Below are 22,615 nucleotides of genomic sequence, written 5' to 3'. Positions count from 1 at the left end.
CGCACATGCCCCCCCTGTGTTAGATATGGCCCCCATGCTGCTGCCCATAGTAAAATAAAACACTCTTTACTCACCTCCTCCAGCGTGTCTCCCAGTGTCTCCCCGATCTCTCTGCTGCCGCTGTGATCATGCACGTAGAGATGATGTCACTCTGCTGTGCCGATCACATGACCGGCACCGAGAACCAGGAAGTGCAGGAGATCACCAGCACGGAGGGAGACACGGGAGGCCAGCGCTGCAGAAGGTAAGGAAAGAGTGTTTTATTTTACTATGGGCAGCAGCAAGGGGGCCATATCTAACACAGGGGGACGGGTGCCATCCATAGGGGGCCATATCCAACACAGGGGAGGTGTGCCATCCATAGGGGGCCATATCTAACACAGGGGGAGGTGTGCCATCCATAGGGGGCCATGGACAGGACAGGGGGATGTGTGCCATCCATAGGGGGCCATGGGCAGCTCAGGGGGACCTGTGCCATCCACAGGAGACCTGTGCCAGCTGTAGGAGACATGTGCCATCTATAGGAAACCTGTGCCAGCTGTAGGGGATGTGTGCCAGCACAGGAGGACGTGTGCCATAAATAGGGGACGTGTTCCATCAATAGGAGACGTGTGCCAGCAATAGGGGACGTGTGCCATCAATGGGGGACATGTGGCATCACTGGGGGACATGTGCCAGCACAAGGGGGCTATATTCAATATAAGGGGGCTATATCCAGATTAAGGGGGCTAATTTTAGGATGGGGGCTATGAGGGACATATAACCTAAATTCTCTTTTCCTTCACCAAATTTGGGGGTGCGTCTTATAATCAGGTGCGGCTTATAAAGCGAAAAATACGGTATTTGTGATTTGATGCTGTAATGTTTTTATACTCTTATTTCCTCCTCGACCCAAGATCTGTGGTATGAGCTATGGTTACAAGCGACAACCCAGACAGATCTGAACATTGTAAGGACAAAACACAGCAACCCCCCACATTTCTTAATAAATGTGTAGGCTTGATCTCCCATTGAAGTGAATGTACTGCAGTATTCATGCACAATTTAATGAAGCACCTGTGAGTTCAAAATGCTATCCACCAACCTAGATACATTCCTTGAGCAATATAGTTTCCAAAATGGGGTCACTTGTGGGGGGAAGGTGTGTACTGCTGTTTTGGCATGTTGGGGGCTCTATGCAGTCTATTTCAGGCAATTCTGCAGTCAAAAATTCAAACTGCACTCCTTATTTCTGAGAACTCCCGTGTACCCAAATAGCAGTTTTACCCCATGTATGAGGCATCAGCGTACTCCAGAAACAATGCACGAAAAATTGAGTTGTCAATTTTCTCCTCTTCCCTTTGTGATAATGAAAAGTTTTGGGCTCAATCAACATTTTGGGCTAAAAAACATATTTTTTCATTTTCACGGTCCAGTATTTTAATATTCCTTGAAGCATCTGTGGGTTGAAAATGTTCAAGATAGATTAAGTCCTTGAGGGGTGTAATTTCCAAAATAGAATCACTTGGGTTTCTGCTGTTTTAGCACCTTGAGGGCTCTTAAATGCAACATGGCATCGGTAGTCTATGCCAGCCAAATCTGCTCTTGGAAAGACAAAAAGTTCTCCTTTCCTTCTGAGCCCTCTAATGTGCCCGAACAGTAATTTTCCCTTTCAAATATGAGGTATTGGTGTACCCAGAAGAAATTGCACAACAAATTAGTAGTCCATTTTACCGTTTTACAATGAGGTCATGTTTGGGCATTGTCTACCATACAGAACCCTCAAAGTCCCCTCAAAGTCCCCTCAAAAGGGCAGTGGTCCTTAAAAAAAAAATAAGATTTAGGCATTTTGTTGGAAAAATTAAACATTTCTAATTTTTTTTCTCCTCTTGCAGAGTGTAGTTATGTTGTGAGCTATTTATGTCCATGTACATGTAATCTACTCATTTGTTAATCAGAGTTGGTATTGGAGCTTTTTCAGTGTCATGTTTGTATAAATGTATACACCTTAGTTCAGACCACTGTGAAGACTAAGGGCTTTGCCTGAAATGCGGCATAGACTGGTCTGTCTATACTGTCTATGCTTGATTTTATCATAAACCGATTCAATAAAAGTGTGAATTTTATTTGCAGATGCAGGATACAAATCTTTTCCCATTGTATCTCTCACACTTTTACGAGACTTTTTTGGGGGACAATTTAAGTATAGTTTTTACTGCTATTTTCAAGTAACTTGGAGTGCAATATTCTTTAGCCTGCATGATAGAGCTGATCGGCTAAGAGCCAGCAATAAGGTGTTGGCCAGGACTAGAGTTGGAAGTGCCACTACCGCTTCCTGTAGACTCTACACCGATCTTCAAAAGGCAGAGATAGTAATAAAGATTATATATATCACATTATTTACAATACTTGTGTAATATTAATATTGACATATTTGATGCAGTGTTTGTGACAATTAAAATTTGCCAAATCTACATTTTTGTTTATACTTACAATCTGCACCGAAATTGAAAATTTCTTGTGGAGTAGCAGAACTTGGTAATTGTGTACCATTCCTCATAGTAAAGTCATCTTCACGGTCATTGTTCATGACTCCTAGAAGCCCCTGGGTTTTGAATTTAAATAATTCAGGGAGAAGGACAGAAACGCTTAGGAATCCACTTACGGCTCTTACTTCCACCCCAGCTCCAGTTGGAAACATCACCGTAACATTTGTGTTAATTGGAGAAAATATGAAAACCCCTGAAACAATTAGACAATTAATTTCTTAATGTGCAAGAAGCTATATCTAAAGCTATTAAACATTCACATTATTACTATTTATTGGACCACACAAAAAAATACGTCACTTTATCTTAATACTTTTCCACACCTTATTTTTATATCTTTTACTTGAATACATAAGGGCCAGAACTACCCACCTGCAACATAACATCAGACCAGCTAAAAGTGTTATTTATGATACTATCAAGTGCAACTAATTTAAAATGGCAAATATATCATGTAAAGTCAACTACAAAATCAACATTCAACAAGTTTATCTTCAAGCATTTCTTTTTTTTCTTGTATTGTCCAACATTTGCCATTCTTAATCTTTATAGGAAGGAAAGTTCTCATCTTCAACGAAAATCTAAATTTTTAGCTTATAATTACATAAGTATCCCTATTTCATATTCATACATGTGAATATATTATGAAGACACGTTCTGGTCATGATGTCAGAAGATTCTGTACCTCCATATGACTCCAATTTCATATAGTATCTAATATATTTTACAGGAATATGATGTTGCTATATATGCAACAATTAAATATATAAATGTATGGTGGCTGAGATTAACCAGATCTATAGGATGGAGGAGCTGGTCGGCCAGGCGTCGGACTCGGGGGAGCGAGTGTTCAGGCTGTGGGCGCCGTGGATTATGTACAGAGAGACACCAGACCTGGTACTATGGCTTTAACGGTCAGTGAACACACATCCAGTCGTGCAGAGCTAGATATACTCTAAGGGGATATCAGACTAGGGAGATTAAGGATAGCCCAGTGAGGTTCTTTTTGATAGAAATCGTGATATCAACTAAGATGTTAAAAAATGGCCAGGATCCTATTCAGCCCGATACTGACAGGGTGAGGTGCTGAGGTCCATTCTGCATTGACAGGAGGACCATCCGATTACCATTTACAGTTCTCTGAGGGATCCTTTGGCAGGACACTGAAAACTTAAAGGTGACCTGGATTATGTGCATTGTCATGAGATGGTAACATCCCCTGATGAACCCCGAACAAAGTGGGGGAAACGCGTCGGGAATCTTCTGTGAGGTGTTCTCCAGCAAGATAAGTTTACCCTACTGGGATTTAATTCTTACAGGTCCACTTTAATGCAGTTGGTCATCTGCACTGGGTAACGGATTTTTGACAGCTACCTGAGTACTCCCTCTCACCCATTAGAGTGCATCTGAGGGGAGCATTTTTTACAACTACTCTGTATGGGGATTTCCCCTATGACCAACTAATATATTTAATACTAAATTAGCATATTGACTATGCACCTAGTGTGATTGAATAATCCTGACTTCAGCACTAACCACACTTTCTGGGCTTTAGGTCAATTATTGACAAACAGGCAGTTCTAGGGCCTAATAGGGATAGCCGACGAGGAGCGGGGGCGCCCGAAACATTATGGTGTTTACCTCCGTGGCCAGGAAGGTGAAGGACTAGGGATCTATGACCTGGCCATTTTTTAACATCTTAGTTGATATTACGATTTCTATCAAAAAGAACCTCACTGGGCTATCCTTAATCTCCCTAGTCTGATATCCCCTTAGAGTATATCTAGCTCTGCACGACTGGATGTGTGTTCACTGACCAATATAGCTACATACAATGAGATATAGCTTGAACTTATAATTTTAATGTTTATAAATAAAAATTGTTTTTAGAGTAATCAGTTTTCGGTCTATTAACAGTTGAATTCTCTAATTCTTATTAAAATTGGTGTGTAATACTATGGCTTTAAGCCTCAGTTGGGGGTGTGAGATCTCTGTGATTGTCCATTCCACAAAACAAAAGTGCCGGGGGCTGCACACGACCCAGACGAGACATCTTCTTGTTCCTTCTTTTCTTTTCCCTCTCCCCCTACAGTTCCTATTTTCTCATCTTTCTTTCCTCTTTGTACATTTTATGTTATGTTTACATTGTTAGACAGGATTGCCATCTCAGAGACTTTGTGCATCTACGTTGCCTCGCCTTTCTAAGCGAGGCTGCATACATTTTTGCATGGGGTCGGATTGTTGGTCACCCAGTGGGCATCATCTCCAAAGCAAAGCTGTTACATGGGTGATGATGGTCTGACCTGAAGTGTCTAATCAACGGACTTATTATGAAAGTAGAAAAGTGTTTTATTACTTATTACCTCAAAGATTTGAGTTATTCTACTCTATATCATATGTTGCCTATAACTTGTAAACATGTTCTTTATTTGAATAAAATCTGATTTACACAAATATATAAATGTAGAGATAATCTGAACTAGAAACATTACTTCTAGGTGAAAAACGTTTCATATCAAAGTGTCACACACAGCCATCACTGCACTAAGGACTCCATGCACCATCTTACACTATACATGCTAGTTCTGCTATATCGGCGTTGTAAAGGAAATATATAATTGTAGGGGGAAATGTATAAACAGCAGTAAAGTTACAGTGGGTACGGAAAGTTTTCAGACCCCTTTAAGTTTTTCACTCTTTAATTCATTGCAACCATTTGGTAAATTCAAAAAAGTAGATTTTTATTTTTTTTCTCATGTATGTACAATCTGCACCCCATTTTGGCAGAAAAAAACCCCCAGAAATGTAGAAATTTTTGCAAATTTATTAAACAAGAAAAACTGAAATATCATATGGTCATAAGTATTCAGGCCCTTTGCTCAGTATTGAGTAGAAGCACCTTTTGAGCTAGTACAGCCATGAGTCTTCTTGGGGATGATGCAACAAGTTTTTCACACCTGGATTTGGGGATCCTCTGCCATTCTTCCTTGCAGATCCTCTCCAGTTCCGTCAGGTTAGATGGTGAACGTTGATAGACAGCCATTTTCAGGTCTCTCCAGAAATGCTCAATTGGGCTTAGGTCAGGGCTCTGGCTGGGCCAGTTAAGAATGGTCACAGAGTTGTTCTGAAGCCAATGCTTTGTTATTTTAGCTGTGTGTTTAGGGTTATTGTCTTGTTGGAAGGTGAACCTTTGGTTAAGTCTGAGGTCCAGAGCACACTGGAACAGATTTTCTTCCAGAATATCTGTTCTTGGGCGCATTCATCTTTCCTTCAATTGCAACCAGTTGTCCTGTTTCTGCAGCTGAAAACACCCCCATAGCATGATACTGCCACCACCATGTTTCACTGTTGGGACTGTATTGAGCAGGTGATGAGCAGTGCCTCGATTTCTCCACACATACCGCTTAGAATTATCACCAAAAAGTTCCATCTTCATCTCATCAGACCAGAGAATCTTATTTCTCATAGTCTGGGAGTTCTTTATGTGTTTTTTTGCAAACTCTATGTGGTCTTTCATATGTCTTGCACTGAGGAGAGGCTTTCGTTGGGCCACTCTGCCATAAAGGCCTGACCAGTGGAGAGCTGCAATGAGAGTTGACTTTGTGGAACTTTCTGTCATCTCACTACTGCATCTTTGGAACTCAGTCACAGTGATCTGGATTCTTTTTTACCACTTTCACAAAGGGTCTTCTTCCATGATTGCTCAGTTTGGCTGGACGGCCAGGTCCAGGAAGAGTTCTGGTGGTCCCAAACATCTTGAATTAAAGGATTATGGAGGTCACTGTGCTCTTAGGAACCTTGAGCACTGCAGAAATTATTTTGTAACTTTGGCCAGATCTGTGCCTTGCCACAATTCTGTCTCTAAGCTCCTTGAGCAGTTCCTTTGACCTCATGATTCTCATTTGGTCTGACATGCACTGTGAACTGTGAGGTCTTATTTAGACAGATGTGTGATTTTCAAATCAAGTCATATCAGTTTAATTAAACACAGCTGGATTCCAATGAAGGAGTAGAACCATCTCAAGGAGGATCACAAAATGGATAGCATTTGACTTAAATATGAGTGTCCGAGCAAAGGGTCTGAATACTTATGACCATGTGATATTTAAATTTTTCTTGCTTTAAAAAATTTCTACATTTCTGTTTAGTTCTGTCAAGATGGGGTGGAGAATGTACATTAATGAGAAAAAAAATGAACTTTTTGGAATGTACCAAATGGCTGCAATAAAACAAACAGTGAAAAAATTTAAAGGGGTCTGAATACTTTCAGTACCTACTGTACATTTAGTGACCAATATACAAACTGTATTAATTAGTATTGCATTAACAAAGGGGCTTTTGCTGGATGCGTCAAATATGTCACCTCAGCTCCAGGACTCTTAAGCTTCAAAGGGTTTGCAAATGGTCTAGCCAGGGAGAATATTTCCCATCTACTGTATAGAGGGGAGTGACGGAGGCGCAACATATTTAATATGTAAGGTACTTACTCAAATAGTTCAAATTACAACACAGCAATTTTAATATTCTAATTTAGGTTGTACTGGAAATGTGAGCCCAAGACAATAGACATAAAAGATGGGTGGCACAAAAGAAAGTTGTTCATATGTGGGGGCCTACCTATTTGGTTTTGAGCCACAATCAATTTCTCCTCCCACTAAGGAAACAGAAGACAACTAGGTATTTTCTGTTATTTCTCTTTTTATTTTATGACTGTTTTTGCATATTTGTGTGTCGTTTTATTTTTGTCTTTTTATACTGTATTGTTTATTGCAAGCACTTTGCATTTTTTTTATATTAAAGCTTAAAGATACAATAAGTTTGATCCTTGTATACTCTAAAGAATATCTAGCCTTAAGGCCGCTGTACATGCAATGACATCGCTGGGGTCACAGAATTTGTGAAGCACATCCGGCCTCGTTAGCGACGTCGTTGCGTGTGAAACGCAGGAATGACCGTTAATGATCAAAAGTACTCACCTTATCGTTGATCGTTGACGCATTGTTCCTTTCCCGAATATCATTGTTGTTGCAGGACGCAGGTTGTTCGTCGTTCCTGCGGCAGCACACATCGCTGTGTGTGACACCGCAGGAACTAGGAACTACATCGTACTTGCGGCCACCGGCAATGATGAAGGAAGGAGGTGGGCGGGATATTCCGTCCGCTCATCTCCGCCCCTCCGTTTTTATTGGACGGCTGCCGTGTGACGTCGCTGTGATGCCGCACGAACTGCCCCCTTAGAAAAAAGGTGGTTCGCCGGCCACAGCAACGTCGCAGGGCAAGTAAGTCCGTGTGATGGGCGTAAGCAATGTTGTGCGCCACGGGCAGCGATTTGTCCGTGACGCACAACCGACGGGGGCGGGTACGCTCACTAGCGATATCGATAGCGATTTCGCAGTGTGTAAAGTGCCCTTTAGGTAGAGTGTGTGACCCTTTTTGTCTGACAGAATACTTTTGGGGCTCATCACCCAGTGCCGCTACCAGGGGGGAACAAAACCAGACTCTTGGGCCCCAACAGAAGGGGTGCCCCTTTACGCTTCATTTATTTGCTTACAAACCAAGGGCGCTGCGTAACTACCGCGGTCACAGCAAGGGTCACCTGCGCCACTCAGTGCGATGGGGCCCGGGGCCCGTACATGGGCCCGCCGTCCCTTGCGTCGTAATCGCAGCTGACCTCCCCTCCCCGCAATGAGGAAAGAGTCAGTGCAACACTATCCGGAGCGGACTCCTTCCTCATTCTCCTAGCTGCGTCTCCTGAGCTATGGCAGCTCAGCGTAGTGATGTCACCATGCTGCAGGCAGGAGGCTCACACAGCAGGGACCGGAGCCATTTGGAGGTAACTTGTTTATTGTTTTATTCAGTGAGTGCATGGTGGCCTAAGGGGAGCTAAGGCAATATAAGGGTAAGTTCACACAGTGCATTTTTCGCGGCGTTTGTGCGTGTTTTTTGGGTGCATTTTTGGGCTCAAAACTGCATGACTTTGCTTCCCCAGCAAAGTCTATGAGTTTTCATTTTTGCTGTCTGCACACAACTTTTTTTTTAAGCTGCGTTTTTGAGATAAAAAAAAAATGGACATGTCAATTCTTTCCTGCGTTTTTCTGCGTTTTCCTCCAATGCAATGCATTGGAAAAATGCAGAGATCAAAAACGCAGCCAAACGCAGCCAAAAATGCACCAAATCGTGGTAAAAACGCATGCGTTTTTTGCCACGTTTTTTTGCCGCGGGTGCGATTTTGTACATTTTTAGCGGCCAAAAACGCACAAAAATGCAGCGTTAAAAAAACGCAGCGTGTGCACATAGCCTCAGGCTGCATTATACTGTATAGAGTACTATGTATGAGGCTGCAGTATAATATAGAGGACTGTTGGGGAGCATTATATCATATGGGGTGCATTCTACTATATGGAGGACTAGTATGGGGGTGCATCATACTATATGGGGACTATGCGAGTGCATTATACAATATGGGGGACTATGCCAGTGCATCATACTATATGGGGGTGCATTATACTATATGTGGGACTATGAGGGCTGCATTATACTATATGGGGGACTATGGGGACTGCATTATACTATATGGAGGACTATTGGGTGCATTATTCTATATAGGGGTTTATTATACTATATGGAGGACTATGGGGTCCATTACTTATCCCTACGTTTGAATAATAAACTTATCATTATTTGCCAACAGATCCAAATAAAACATAATGAATTGATACAAGTCTGGTTCTCAAAAGCGACATGAAAAGAAACAGAGGGAGAAACGGGAAAAAGAACTGAATGGAAAAAAATATAATTGCCAAATTTTTTAAACAAAGTGATGCTTCTGTCGCGGGCGGAGGGGTTGGGAACGCCGCTCGCCTGGGAATCGCTGGCGCTCGGCTCCGGTGCTTCTGCTCCCCGGTGGCTCGAGCATGGGGCCGGACCCGGGGGCTCAAGCAGCGCCTCCTCGCCCACGAGTGAAAAGGGGAGGTTAGGTTTGTGGTGGGATATCGGCTGTGACACCACCCATGGATTGTGGTGATGGTGGGCACCACCGCTGCTGGTGACGGGGGATCCCGGGAGCGATGGCGGAGAGCAGCTTAAGGTGTTGACCCCTCCGTGGGTAGGGGCGGTTGGTCCCGGGGCCCCGGTTGAAGAGCAGGGAGGAGGGATAGGTGCAGGTGCCAATGCGGGGAGGCAGCGTGGGCGCAGGTGCAAGGTTGCGATGCAGCGCGGTGTCGGATGGCACTGGTGTACTCACTCAGGTAGACAAGGACAGAGTCTCTGGTAAACCAAACGCCTGGATGGACGGGGCCCACAGTCGGCTGCAGTGTTTTCACTCTTCCCGGACGGGTTGATGGTGGCTGTCGTTCCTTGCACCTATGTGTATGTGTTTGACTCCTATGGCTTCCCACGGGTAGTCCGCTCCCCTGTGTACATGTCAGGAGAGCCCGTTTTGTCCGCAGGCGCTGGCCCTTGGATCTCTGGCCCTTGGTGGTGGCTCTTATCCGGACGGGTTGGGCTTTTGCCTTCTGACGGGACTTGGTTGGGAATGAACCCCTGAGGTCCAAACCGCAATCAGAGAATTTGACCTTTACGGCGGCTTCCGAGCCTAGTCGGGGGTCTGAGTACCCTGCCTTGGTGCTTGGCTTCAATATGCTCCCCGGTTTGGTACCGGCGGGCCACCGCCCGACCCCGGTCCTATGGTTCCGCTGACTTCCACCAACTCCTGCAGACGGTCACCACCATCTAACGACCTTGCTGATTGTGCCTGGGCTCCGACCCAGACACACACAGGCTTTACTCCTCTCACTTTCAGTGCCTACTACAATCTGCTGGCTTTTCCCGCCTCCAGGCCTGTGGACTCCTTGGTGGGTGGGGCCAACCGCCTGGCTCCGCCCCACTGGTGTGGACATCAGGCCCTGGAGGGAGGCAACAAGGGTTTTGTTTGACTGGTGTTCCTGACCAGGGGAGGGGGTGTGTGTATGTGGTGTTATTCTGTGACCCCTGGGGTCCAGGGCGTCACACTTCTAAACCTAATGCATCTGCTAAACCAGGAGATGTTTCCTCTCCATCAACATCCCGCGAGGAATTGCCACATCTGAAGATCTGCGGCCCGCAGACGAAGAAGACAGCTGTGCAACTATTGGATCTGTAAACAAAATATCTGCAACTCGAACTGAGGTCGAGTCAGTAAGACTATCAGCGGGGCTGGGACTAGGAGAGGCAAATGATAATGTTGATGATTTTGCCGAACATGAAAACGAAATTTGCAACTACAGTGATCCTAGGTGATGGCCAGAACACTTGCAAGACCAGGACAGACAGTGTATCGTTTTGTGCAAGTTGAAAACACCATGGACCGCTACCGATAAACCTAACCATGAGTACATATTAAAATATATTCAGATGTTACTCCTATTGCATTAGCATAATTGAACCGACTACCGTTACATGTTAGAGAGTGCATAGGGATAAGCCTATCTCATTAATTAATTATTTCAGTTCCGCTACGCACTTCCGCTAGCGCTGCCTTTGATGTGCGAGAAGGCTCAAGCCTCAACTTAGTACTCAATACTCACCAAGTATGGTATTCATAAATGCAGCATTGTCGGATAAGCTACATTTTGATCATCTTGTATACGTATTTGAAGGTTTTTGGAATGTGAGGTCATAGCCTTAAGCGGGCTTTACACGCTGCGACATCGCTAATGCGGAGTCGTTGGGGTCACGGAATTTGTGACGCACATCCGGCCGCATTAGCGATGCCGTTGCGTGTGACACCGATAAGCGATTTTGCATCGTTGCAAAAACGTGCAAAATCGCTAATCGGCGACACGGGGGTCCATTCTCAAAAATCGTTACTGCAGCAGTAACGAAGTTGTTCCTCGTTCCTGCGGCAGCACACATCGCTGCGTGTGACGCCGCAGGAACGAGGAAGCTCCCCTTACCTGCCTCCCGGCCGCTATGCGGAAGGAAGGAGGTGGGCGGGATGTTACGTCCCGCTTATCTCCGCCCCTCCACTGCTATTGGGCGGCGGTTCAGTGACGCTTCAGTGACGTCGCTGTGACGCCGCACGGACCGCCCCCTTAGAAAGGAGGCGGTTCGCCCGTCACAGCGACGTCGCCGGACAGGTAAGTATGTGTGACGGCTGTTGTGCGACACGGGCAGCGATTTGCCCGTGTCGCGCAACAGATGGGGGCGGGTACCCACACTAGCGATATCGGGACCGATATCGCAGTGTGTAAAGTAGCCTTTAATGTGCGATTGGTGAGCATGTGGTGTAGAGGTGGAGTTTTTCCAAAATTGGCGGTGGGACTGTGAAAGGTGTGAGGGGTGGAGGTGGAGCTGGGATGAGGTTTTAAGGGGGCCCCAAAATTATGCCAGTCAGGGGCCCTGAAATTCCTAGTGGCAGCCCTGCATCACCCCTGTGTCTTGACGAGGGGTAGTGTGCTGTATATCTGTCTTGTGTAGTCTGTGTTGGGGATGTGATTTATGCTCACTTTATAGACTGTAACTAAGGTTGAGCGCTGGGTTGAGTGAGAGCAGATAAACTAACACTTGCAGACACCCCTACATCACTTTTTGAGAAGTGCATATGTGACAGAGGTTCTCATAGAAAATGATTTACCTTTCATATCCATCCAGCTCTGCTCTTCAAAGCTAAGGACTTCTCCATTTAATAAAGTTTCCAGTTCATCCTGTGTTTGGTTTTTCAATCGCACTTCAACAACATCAGAGTCTCCTTCCTGCATAGCCACTGAAGAAATGCTGGCCACATTTACTTTGTCAGGTAATGAGCGTCGAACCTTCTCAAGAAATGTTGCAATCACTTTTGCTTTTATTCCTTTAAAATGAGGAGAAACCAAAGTTACAAGTTCACTTGTCCAAATAAAAAAAAAATTAAAAAAATGTAATTTACACATACACTGATGAGCGAAAGGGTAGCAATGTTTTGAACTTTTGACTTTCAGGCTCCAGCTCTCACCATCCACTACACCTTTGAGCATGAGACTATCTTCATTTTGGCTATATCATACATAAATTTAACTTGTAACTATTGACTGACAGCATATGATTAGTTATACAGATTATTGTCATGTCATTGCATTGTTACTGTTTTGTTCCTTAAGATCTAAATTTAAATATTTATTATTTTGTTAGGATTTTGTAAATCTACCTTTGGCTTTCAACACTGTCTGAATCCTTCTGGGCATGCTCTTGGTCAGATTCAAGCATGTCTAAACTTAAACCTGGTCTCAGGTCTTTTCTACACATACCGAATCTTGATGCAAACTGGTTTACTCACTTGAGTATGTATACAGCTTTTTCTTTAACTCTACCTACAAATGTTTGGGTTGAGGTCTGGGGACTGTGGAGGCCAATCCAGCACCTCTACTCCTCTACTTCATGGTCACTGAACCATTTCTTCACCAATCTCTATATATGCTTCGGGTCAATGTCCTACTGGAACACTATGTCGTCCTTGTCATAATGACAGCACTCGAGTGCATGAAGTAACTCATCTTGAAGGATACTCAGATATAGCTCAGCATTGAGACCACCATCAATACTGGTCAAGTATCCAACACTTTTGGCTGTGAAACAACCCCATATGACCAGGCTTCCTCCACTGAACTTGACAGTTCTTTCAATTTCTCGATCCATCAGCCCCTTTTTTCCTTGTTTGTTTAAGATCCATTTGCAAGCATCAAAGACTAGTCTATTTATTTTTATCTCATTGCTCCAAATCACCCATTTCCAATCCTCTACTGTAAACTTTTTGTATTTTTGGCAAACTCGAGCCAATGCTTCTTATGACGATATTGAAGTTGAAGCATTTTCACCTTTTTTGAAGCCTCCATTCCAGATATAGCGTGCATCGTACGATGGTTGCATGGACATTTGTGATCTCACTATTACAAAGCATATGAGCAACCTTCACTGCCATGTTTGTCGCTCCAAAGCTCTAATATTTTGTCTGGTCAATCATCTCTTCATTTCATATTCTTTCAACTGTCCTGGTATTTAAATGATGCAGTTCAGATTTTTTTTTGGCTGGGAGACTGCTATAGATGAACTGGAAAACGCTGTTTCTTGTTTCTCTCTTCTTGGGAAATCTTCATAATGGCTGCTCCTTGATTCGAACCAGTGATCTTTTGCTGGGGAATACCCTAATAAAACACTGAGGTATTAGAGAATGTGAGAAAAGGTTGTAATTTTTAGTATTTAGGAAGAAAAAAATTGTTCAACCACCAAGAGCAAAACAGTAACAATGCAGTGACATGACAAGAATCTGTATAACTAATCATATGCTAAATAGGTGAAAGCCATATTTATGTATGAGATAGCCAAGATAATTGTCTATAAAATTAAGGTAGTCTCACGTTCAAAATTGTAGTGAATGGTAAGATATGGAGCTTGAAATTCAAGATGTCAAACATTGTTACCCCTATGCATGTCAGTGTAGTTTACACAATTCTGGAAAAAAAAACGCTGTTTCAAGATTGCTAAGAGTCAATCTGAAAATATTAGTCAGTACGTTTACTACACTTTTTACATACAAGTTATGTGATTCCAAGGAATCTAAGAATCACATGATTTATGAACCCCATAACTGAACACACAGATCTGCAAGGGTAAAATTGTTTGAAATGTTAGGTGATATTTATATACTTATGAACACTGAACTCAATAAAAATATTGAAAAAAATTCCTTCACGTTTAGTTTTTTTTTTACAAACGTTCCAAAGGCTTTTATTTTGCACCATACTTTGAACCCTTGGCGTGACCTTTGGTGAATGATTTTGGTGTCATTAGATTGGTTACCGATTAATGGACACTTAAAGGATTCTGACAAAGACTTTTAGGCTAGTGCCAAGAAGCCACAGCTTTTTTCACAGTTCAAATTAAATAATTTAGTCATGGACTTGGACCTTACTAAACATTCTGCAGAACTTTTAGGCTCTAGATCTGTGTTCCCCAATACCAGTCCTCAAAAGCCACTACCAGTGCATGTTTTCAGGACTTTTTAGTATTGCAGAGGTGATAATATATTTACCTGCACAGGTGATAACTCCATCACTTGTGCAATACTAAGGAAATCCTAAAAACCACAATCTGTTTGGTGGCTCTTGAGGACTGAAGTTTTGGAAAAATGCTCTAGATAAAGAACCTTCTCCTAGTACCTGTTTTTCATGGTACAAAATCAGAATAAAAGAATTCCTCTTATGTTTTTGTCAAGACAGTGCTCTAGTGTATTGCAATGTTGTTCCTGGGCTGATGGAAAAATGTAACATTGAGTACCATGTAAGCAAGTGGAGAGCATGAAAGCTGTCCTACTGCAGAATGGTAGCTAGTAGGCTTCAATCCCTGTAGAGCATTCTGTGCACTTGAAGGAAAGCTATGGGTATTTAGACTTTACTTTCAAGAAACTTAACAATGAGGATCAAGGTCAATATGTGGTGATCTGCAAGTTCACTTTTTGCTCATTGGGAAGCAAGAAGAATACGCAAACTATGCCTGTTTTTTTTCTGTGAATGCGACAGCTGGGATAGGACTTATCAATGGAGCCAAAAAAGTTGGCCAATGACAACATTTTTGCAACAAGATCCCAACAACATATTTGCAGAAAGCTTAGTTGATCCTACTGAAGTTTTCCTACCCCACGCCACATTAAGTTTGGACTGATGAAGCAGTTTTTGAAAGTTCTATCAAAAGAAGCAGAGACTTTTAAGTACCTGGGTACCAAGTTTCAGGGGCTATCCAAAGCAAAACTGCAGGAAGGCATATTTGTGGATATAGATATTCGGAAACTCATGAAAAATGATGTGTTCGAAACAAAAATGAAAGCTGTTAAGAAAAGGGTTTGGGATTCTTTTAAAGAAGTCATGAAGAACAACAAAGATCAAAATTTAAGTGGATCATGGAAAACATGCTGAAACATTTTGATGCCTTGGGTTGTCTGATGAATTTGAAGTTACATTTTTTACATTCCCATTTGGACTACTTTCCAGGATACCTTGGTGCTGTTAGCAAAGAGCAAGGAGAAAGATTTCATAAGGATATCCAAGAGATGTAACTACGATACCAAAATGACAACATCATGGGGGACTACTGCTAGATACTTTACAGAAAAGATCAACAGACCTCTCTATAGGAGAAAAGTTATCACGAGAAGCTTTGAAGAGAAATAGAAAAGGCACAAAAGTTAATTTCCAATTTCCAAAGTTTCAGAAAGAACATTCAATAGAATTTTATAAATATTATTGTGTACATTTTTGGCAACAATAAAGCTTTTTCTTGTTCATCCTGCTTGCATGTATTTCAGGCGTGGGTTTTTTTTGGTTTTTTGGTTTTTAAATCAGGACAGTCACTGAATTTGAAACAATTTTCATAAACCCAAATTTTGTAATACCTGTGATATTAAGAAACACAGCCCAAAAAAATCAAAATACATGTGCAGTACATGTGTATTATTGGGACATATCTACTAGTTAGAATTTGCCAGAACTGTATCTTAAATTGAGACAGAATTCTGGCACACATGCCATGTGCAACATTTATTAAAGTTTTAAATATTATTTGAGCCTCAATAAAGAAAGGCGGATATGGCCAAGTTTATTTGCAAACACACCAAATTTATATTTGGTGTACACCAAAGCTTCGGTGCAAAAAATTAGTAAGAAGTGGTGTAAAGTTAGAGTTTTAATATATGTACCAATATATATATATATATATATATATATATATATATATATATATATATACAATACAGACCAAAAGTTTGGACACACCTTCTCATCTCTAGAGCAACTGTTAAGAGGAGACTTTGTGCAGCAGGCCTTCATGGTAAAATAGCTGCTAGGAAACCACTGCTAAGGACAGGCAACAAGCAGAAGAGACTTGTTTTGGCTAAAGAGCGCAAGGAATGGACATTAGACCAGTGGAAATCTGTGTTTTGGTCTGATGAGTCCAAATTTGAGATCTTTGGATCCAACCACCGTGGAAAAGTAGAAAAGGTGAACGGATGGACTCTACATGCCTGGTTCCCACCGTGAAGCATGGAGAAGGAGGTGTGATGGTGTGGGGGTGCTTTGCTGGTGACACTGTTGGGGATTTATTCAAAATTGAAGGCATCAGGAACCAGCATGGCTACCACAGCATCTTGCAGCGGCGTGCTATTCCATCCAGTTTGCGTTTAGTTGGACCATCATTTATTTTTCAACAGGACATTGACCCCAAACACACCTCCAGGCTGTGTAAGGGCTATTTGACTAAGAAGGAGAGTGATGTGATGCTACGCCAGATGACCTGGTCTCCACAGTCACCAGACCTGAACCCAATCGAGATGGTTTGGGGTGGACTGGACTGCAGAGTGAAGGCAAAAGGGCCAACAAGTGCTAAGCATCTCTGGGAACTCCTTCAAGACTGTTGGAAAACCATTTATGGTGACTACCTCTTGAAGCTCATCAAGAGAATGCCAAAGAGTGTGCAAAGTAGTAATCAAAGCAAAAGGTAGCTACTTTGAAGAACCTAGAATATAAGACATATTTTCAGTTGTTTTATACTATTTTAAGTATTTCATTCCACATGTTTTAATTCATAGTTTTGATGCTTTCAATGTGAATCTACAATGTGCAGAGTCCTGAAAATAAAGAAAACACTTTGAATGAGGTGTGTCCAAACTTTTGGTCTGTAATATATATATATATATATATATATATATATATATATACAGCATATATAGATATATATATACAGTTAGGTCCAGAAATATTTGGACAGTGACACAATTTTCGCGAGTTGGGCTCTGCATGCCACCACATTGGATTTGAAATGAAACCTCTACAACAGAATTCAAGTGCAGATTGTAACGTTTAATTTGAAGGTTTGAACAAAAATATCTGATAGAAATTGTAGGAATTGTACACATTTCTTTACAAACACTCCACATTTTAGGAGGTCAAAAGTAATTGGACAAATAAACCAAACCCAAAAAAAAAATTTTTATTTTCAATATTTTGTTGCAAATCCTTTGAAGGCAATCACTGCCTTAAGTCTGGAACCCATGGACATCACCAAACGCTGGGTTTCCTCCTTCTTAATGCTTTGCCAGGCCTTTACAGCCGCAGCCTTCAGGTCTTGCTTGTTTGTGGGTCTTGAAGCGCCGTCCGATCAACTTTGCGGCATTTGGCTGAATCTGGGCTGAAAGTATATCCCAGTACACTTCAGAATTCATCCGGCTACTCTTGTCTGCTGTTATGTCATCAATAAACACAAGTGACCCAGTGCCATTGAAAGCCATGCATGCCCATGCCATCACGTTGCCTCCACCATGTTTTACAGAGGATGTGGTGTGCCTTGGATCATGTGCCGTTCCCTTTCTTCTCCAAACTTTTTTCTTCCCATCATTCTGGTACAGGTTGATCTTTGTCTCATCTGTCCATAGAATACTTTTCCACAACTGAGCTGGCTTCATGAGGTGTTTTTCAGCAAATTTAACTCTGGCCTGTCTATTTTTGGAAATGATGAATGGTTTGCATCTAGATGTGAACCCTTTGTATTTACTTTCATGGAGTCTTCTCTTTACTGTTGACTTAGAGACAGATACATCTACTTCACTGAGAGTGTTTTGGACTTCAGTTGATGTTGTGAACGGGTTCTTCTTCACCAAAGAAAGTATACGGCGATCATCCACCACTGTTGTCATCCGTGGACGCCCAGGCCTTTTTGAGTTCCCAAGCTCACCAGTCAATTCCTTTTTTCTCAGAATGTACCCGACTGTTGATTTTGCTACTCCAAGCATGTCTGCTATCTCTCTGATGGATTTTTTCTTTTTTTTCAGCCTCAGGATGTTCTGCTTCACCTCAATTGAGAGTTCCTTAGACCGCATGTTGTCTGGTCACAGCAACAGCTTCCAAATGCAAAACCACACACCTGTAATCAACCCCAGACCTTTTAACTACTTCATTGATTACAGGTTAACGAGGGAGACACCTTCAGAGTTAATTGCAGCCCTTAGAGTCCCTTGTCCAATTACTTTTGGTCCCTTGAAAAAGAGGAGGCTATGCATTACAGAGCTATGATTCCTAAACCCTTTCTCCGATTTGGATGTGAAAACTCTCATATTGCAGCTGGGAGTGTGCACTTTCAGCCCATATTATATATATAATTGTATTTCTGAACATGTTTTTGTAAACAGCTAAAATAACAAAACTTGTGTCACTGTCCAAATATTTCTGGACCTAACTGTATATAAATTCTTGTGTGAAGGTAGCCTAAAGAGACAAAATTGTCAGTGTGGTTATTTATTGCCGATCGGCTGCTCAGGAACTAATTCAAAACTGAAAACAAATATTACGGCTCTTCCTATAGTCGCTACTTTAAACTTCAAGCATCTAAAAGAAAAATGCCAATATCCCTATAAAAAGTAAGACAAACTAACAATTCTGTAGAATTGATTAGTATACATTTTTTTTTTACATTTTGTGTGAAAAACATGCAAACTAAATAATACTGACACTTTTTGAAGTGATTTTTTTTCTTATTTAAATGCATACATTTTTGGATAAAACTCATTTTTGTATTTCAGTCACATTAAGGCTATGTTCACACTAGAAAAATGATTTTTCTTAAGAAATTTCTTAAGAAATTTCTTGAGAGTGAAGGATAAGCGCACCTGCGTTAAAAAACGCACCAATAACGCAGGTGCGTTTTTCATGCGTTTTTGGTGCGTTTTCTTTCATGTTGGTCCCTGCGTTTTTAATGCCTTTACAGCAATAAAGCACATTGAAAATAAAAAAAAAAAAAAATAGATAATACAGAGATAGATATATGATAGATAGATAGATAGATAGATAGATAGAGGGATAGATAGATAGATAGAGGGATAGATAGATAGATACATAGATGGATAGACTGTATAGATAGATGATGGATGGATGGATAGATGGATGAATAGATAGATAGAGGGATAGATAGATAGATAGATAGAAGGATAGATAGATAGATAGATAGAGGGATAGATAGATAGATAGAGGGATAGATAGAGGGATAGATAGATAGATATATAGAAAAGAGAAGAGAACCAGCCACCAGCAAAATCTCCAGCACAGACCCCCAGCTTCACCCACGTACCCCACCCGTGACCTCACAACGTTTTGATACCATCCTAATAATGGACTCAAATGGGAAATACCTGAAAACATGGCGACTATTTCCAGGAAAAAGGGTCAAAAAAATCCACTGTGCAACAATTGAGCAGGTGACAGCAGTCATCAATAACCCACGGTTCACAAGCCCAAATCATATTTTTATACACACAGGAACAAACAATCTGCCAGCCCAACACCAGCAGATCGCAGGACAACTGACCCAACTAGCAAAGACGGCAAAACTAAAATTCCCAGACAGCAAAATAATTCTATCATCTCTGCTCCCAAGAAATGATGTATCCAGCCAAACTACCCAGAGCATCAACACGGACCTGACCACAAGAATCAAGGCTGTGCCCAACGTGATCCTGGCACAACACCCCTCCATAAAACACCAACACCTCTATGACGACAAGCACCTAAACAAACAAGGGGTCAGCCTACTGGCCAAAGAGCTGAAGGACATTATACTAAACAGAGACCCCATGCCTGGACTCAACAACAACCAAAATCCCATGGAAAGACCCCCAACAATAAAAAGACAGGAAACCCCAATTTCATCACAGGAGGCCAGAAACAAAGCCCTTCACCCAACATCGGGCCATCAGAGGAGGAGACCACCATGGAGGGGACCATCAGCCCCACACAGAGACATGCAGGGCAGAGATATGGAAGAGATTAGAACCCTGCTCAGCACATTGTGCAGGAAACTAACACACCTATAAACCAGTCGTAAATCCAGAGTGTCTTACACAGCCGCACTCATTACAAGGTATATACACATGAGGTATATAGAAAAAAAAAAAAAAATGACCTCATTCACAATCAGCAGCTGGAACATCCAAGGCCTGAGCACCTCGGCCTTTGGATGTAAAACAAATGACCCCGACTTTATTCAAAGACTGAAGAATATAGACATTCAGATCCTCCTGGAAACATGGACCAGAGCTGAAAACGAATCTCTAGTGCCAATCGGATACAGGGAAATCTCTGTCCCTGCCCTTAAAAATAAAAACACCAAACAGGGCCGCTGCTCAGGAGGAATATTGATCTGGTATAAAGAAGAGCTCCACCAGTACATCAAACCAGTGAAGAGAGGAGGGAGCCACATATGGATCAGAATCAGCAACTCCATCCTCACCTCTCAGTCCGATGTCTACCTCTGCACCACCTATATACCACCGCCAGAGTCCCCCTACTTCAATCCAGACAGCTTTGAGATCTTACAAGAAGAAGCCACCCATTATCAGGTCCTGGGCAAAGTTATCATCTTTGGAGACCTCAATGCAAGAACAGGGAGAGAAAAAGACTTTCTGACCACAGATGGAAACATCTACATATTTGGGGCAGAGAACGACAGTCACGACTCAGAACACTCAGAGAGAAACAGCTATGACAGTACAGTCAACAAAAGTGGCAAAAAACTCCTGAACTTATGTAAAAGTTTAGGTCTTCATATTCTTAATGGACGTACAAAGGGAGACTCACTGGGAAGATACACACTAAACTCCCATGTAGGAAGGAGTGTAGTAGACTACGCCATTACAGATATGGACCCGGCAAGTATTAGCGCCTTCATAGTTACCCCACAAACGCACCTGTCAGACCACAGCCAACTTCTCCTGTACATAAAATCTACAGAGAAACCATCCACACAAAAGCCACAGCAGAGCAGCCTCTACAACCGACCTCCATCCTATAAATGGTCCAAGACGTCAGAAATAAAATATAAAGAGGCTCCCAACAGACCGGAATTACAGGAGATGCTCCACAACTTCTACAGCTACAAGTACAAGTCAAACCCAGAAGGAGTGAATCAAGCTGCAAAAGACCTCAACAAAATATTCCACACCATGGCCAAATTGTCCGACCTCAAACAAGTCAACTACAAGAGGCCAAAAGAAAAGCAGATCAATGGTTGGTTTGACAAAGAGTGTAAAGCCGTTCAAAAGACCCTGAGAACAGCCTCAAACAATAAACACAGAGACCCCAACAACCCAGACCTGAGGGAAGCCTATGACACCATACAAAAGCAGTACAAAACCATCCTCAGGAGGAAGAAGCAGAGCTACATCTCTACCAAACTTAGCCAACTCCAAGACGCCCTCCAAGACAACTCCTTCTGGGAAATATGGAGCCACATGGACACAAAGAGCAAGAAAAAGAATGACACCCATATCCAAAATGGCAACATCTGGCTCCAGTACTTCAGAGACCTCTACAAAGACATCCCAAAAGAAGGACTAAGCCAAGAGCAGGAAAACATAACATCAAAACTAAAGGCAATGGAAGAGAAAATCAAAAACTTCCAAAACCCACTGGACACACAAATTACATTACAGGAAGTTGCAGAGAAAATCACTTCCATAAAGTGTAAAAAATCTAGTGGTCTGGATGGAATCCCCCCAGAGATGTTGAAGTACAGCCCACCAGAAATTCAAGCTGCAATGGTTAAACTGTTCAACATTGTGCTGAGTGGTGGTTACTTCCCTCGTACCTGGAACCAAGGACTCATTACACCGATCCACAAGAGTGGGGACAGGTACGACCCTGACAACTACAGAGGCATATGTGTCAGCAGTAACTTGGGAAAACTGTTCAACAGCATCCTAAACAAAAGGATCATCAGTTTCCTTACCGAGCACAATGTCCTGAGCAAAAGCCAAGCAGGGTTCGTGCCAAACCACCGCACCACGGACCACATCTACACCCTGCACAGTCTCATTCAGAGCCACGTCCACAATACAAAGCATGGGAAGATATACACCTGCTTTGTAGACTTTAAAAAGGCCTTTGACTCAGTGTGGCACCCGGGCTGGTTCTTAAAAATGCTGGAAAGCGGAATAGGAGGAAAGACCTACGATGTCATCAAAAGCTCCTACACCAAGAAACTCTGCAGCGTGAGTGTGAACGGTAGAAGAACGGCTTATTTCCAGCAGAGCCGAGGAG

At 42.4% G+C, this 22,615-nt stretch overlaps 1 protein-coding gene across 1 annotated transcript in view; it reads right to left on the bottom strand.

Moving 5' to 3' along the window:
- Positions 1 to 22,615, bottom strand: part of SUSD2 (sushi domain containing 2) — a 384,373-nt gene that overhangs the window by 159,029 nt on the left and 202,729 nt on the right. The window contains exons 11-12 of the mRNA XM_075324313.1: positions 12,142 to 12,357; positions 2,473 to 2,721 (exon numbers count right to left, since the gene is read on the bottom strand). Of these exons, the coding sequence (XP_075180428.1) occupies positions 2,473 to 2,721; positions 12,142 to 12,357 (465 nt within the window). The remainder of the gene's footprint in view (positions 1 to 2,472; positions 2,722 to 12,141; positions 12,358 to 22,615) is intronic.

The sequence above is a fragment of the Anomaloglossus baeobatrachus genome, chromosome 1 (assembly GCF_048569485.1).
Source record: "Anomaloglossus baeobatrachus isolate aAnoBae1 chromosome 1, aAnoBae1.hap1, whole genome shotgun sequence".
Classification (NCBI taxonomy): Eukaryota; Metazoa; Chordata; class Amphibia; order Anura; family Aromobatidae; genus Anomaloglossus; species Anomaloglossus baeobatrachus.
This window is presented reverse-complemented; position numbering and strand designations above follow the sequence as displayed.